Source organism: Sphaeroforma arctica, assembly GCF_001186125.1.
Source record: "Sphaeroforma arctica JP610 unplaced genomic scaffold supercont1.1388, whole genome shotgun sequence".
Lineage (NCBI taxonomy): Eukaryota > Ichthyosporea > Ichthyophonida > Sphaeroforma > Sphaeroforma arctica.
Window position 1 is genome coordinate 1,478 of NW_014039170.1, and position 2,426 is coordinate 3,903.

Sequence of the window (2,426 nt, forward strand, 5' to 3'; positions counted from 1 at the left end):
ACACACACACACACACACACACACACACACACACACATATATATATATATATATATATATATATATATATATATATATATATATATACTTTTGCATAGTACATTTTGTATTCAAGTGCGTCATCGAATAGGGCAACGTTCAATCCAGCGTATCTTGGGAACCATTTTGTATTCAAGTTCGTTATCGAATATGGCAGCTTCCAATCCAGCGTATCTTTGGAACTACCGTCCGAGAAGAGCTGCACTCACTTAGGTGTAGACTCGGGCTTTTGTGATAAAATCGCGTAGCGTGCCACGATGGGCTTTATAGAACTTCATAACAAATATTAAAGATACGTAGCCAATGCGCATATAGAGCAAAAATCCAATGTAATACCTAAACAGAATAAGCCAAGATTTCCAGTGTCGTCGACTTCATTGTGTGTATGCGAGGAGAAACGTTTGTGGAGTTGTAAGTAAAGTTGTCAATCAATACCAAGTTGACATAGTATGTGTACGGTTTACAGGTGCTTGTCCTACAAGCAGAGCAAGAACAGATCAAGTGCTAACCTTCACAATTTTACGAGTCGAAACCTTTACTACCACAGTTCAGTCTTGACTGAAACTCCAAATACAAGCTATGTATAGGTTGCACACTGGGTGTTGGCAGAGACCTTTCAGAGTTTATTCATAGCTACCTCAACATTCAGGCGCTTTTAGCGAGTCAGAGATCGATGTATCTGCATATACGGCTCGTTGTTTACACTGGCATTTATGTGTGTCCATCCAACTGCCGATGCTACTCGACGATAGTTGTAGATTTCAGATCACATGCACATATTCATCCTTCAAAAAAAAAATATCAATTATGTGAGGATGTAGTGCTAATGTTCGGAGCCCAACGACTTTGTCACCCAGAAAACTATATAGCTATTAGAGGGTGGAATCTATTCCTGATTCGAATACATCCCGGTCGGACTCCCGTACATACTGCCTCGACCACTCTTCTTCTGCAAAAAACAAAGAAACATCGTGATGAGAAAGAAAAGGACACAAAAAAAAAGCTCATACCGATATATCTATATATATAGATATATGAACAGACCATATATATATATAAATATTTACATACATACGTACATACATATATATATATATACATACATACATACATATTTACATACATATTTACATATATATATATATATATACATACCTACATACCTACATACATACATACACACACACACACACACATATATATATATAAATATATATATATAACTTATATACCTGTGTATGTGTACGTGTATGTGTATGTGAGTATAGCACGTATGATAGCACATACCTTTGTGTTAGAGTTCATCGTTCGGGCTATTGAGGCATTCGTCGGCTTCAGGTAGTTTGCCATTGATACTGGCCTTGTTTTTGTGCTGGATCCCGGCGTGTTATGACTTGTTTTCCGTTCAAACGCGAGCTACAACGATTCAGTGTAAAAAGACAAACAATCTTTATAGGAACGTGTACTTTTCACCATCAAATTCAGACTAAAACAATTTGACTATTTCTTGAAGCTTGATCTGTATTAACGTCTATTCACTCTGGTCGTCTCTGCCTGATCAGACACAAGAGGCAAAACTTAAAATATACAGTCTATCGCGCAAAAGCAAAATCTCGGACATTGTTGACGAAATCTCTAAAAAAGGTTATCCAGCATGACAAATGAATCATAAAACATAGCACATTCCGATATAAGTATTATCTCGACGAAGGCGTAACTCAGTAGACTTGGGCATAACCTATATACCGACTGACAACATCGTCCATGCCCTAACCAGCATGAATACCAACCCGTCACTACCCCTAGTGTCCTTCTATCACATTCGGATGGGATAGAAATATTTAAATGTACACCTGCATATGTATGATTCCACAAACCCGCACATACCGAGTTTGGTGTTCTGTTGCCTCGCCTTGCCTGATCCTGCTTTGTGATAGAGTATCTACGATTGCCCGAGCCCAGTGAGTCTGTACCCGCACTTGTGGTAGACACCCCAAACGGCGACAACGAATGTTCGGAGGTATCGCCCACATTCACGGTCGAAAAAGAATCCTTGCCTGTCTTAGTTGGGCTATTACTCCGTCCCCTATACATATCTGCATTCTGAGTGGCTGCTGAGCCTATACTCCTGCTACTGTCATGGCTAAGCGTTTTGCTCATATCTGTGGCCGGTCCGTTCGAATAGATTATACTTCGGCCGAATGCTAAATTGGATTGACTTGGCTGTGGCTTAGGTGGCGAGTGCTTGAACGGCGGCGACGGTCGGTGATGCGTGTCGAATGTCACCTTCTTCTTGTTCTTCATACATCAAGTTATAAACACAAATGGAATACAGCGTACCGATGAGCAGCAGAAAAATTCCATTCAGTTGGAATATTCCTACTATA

General features: G+C 39.7%; 1 protein-coding gene across 1 annotated transcript in view; it reads right to left on the minus strand.

Annotated features, from left to right (window-relative positions):
• Positions 1–636: 636 nt before the first annotated feature.
• Positions 637–2,426, minus strand: part of SARC_10787 (hypothetical protein) — a 13,703-nt gene continuing 11,913 nt past the window's right edge. The window contains exons 16-18 of the mRNA XM_014295157.1: positions 1,927–2,337; positions 1,327–1,455; positions 637–988 (exon numbers count right to left, since the gene is read on the minus strand). Coding sequence (XP_014150632.1) covers positions 926–988; positions 1,327–1,455; positions 1,927–2,337 — 603 coding nt within the window. The 3' untranslated portion in view covers positions 637–925. The remainder of the gene's footprint in view (positions 989–1,326; positions 1,456–1,926; positions 2,338–2,426) is intronic.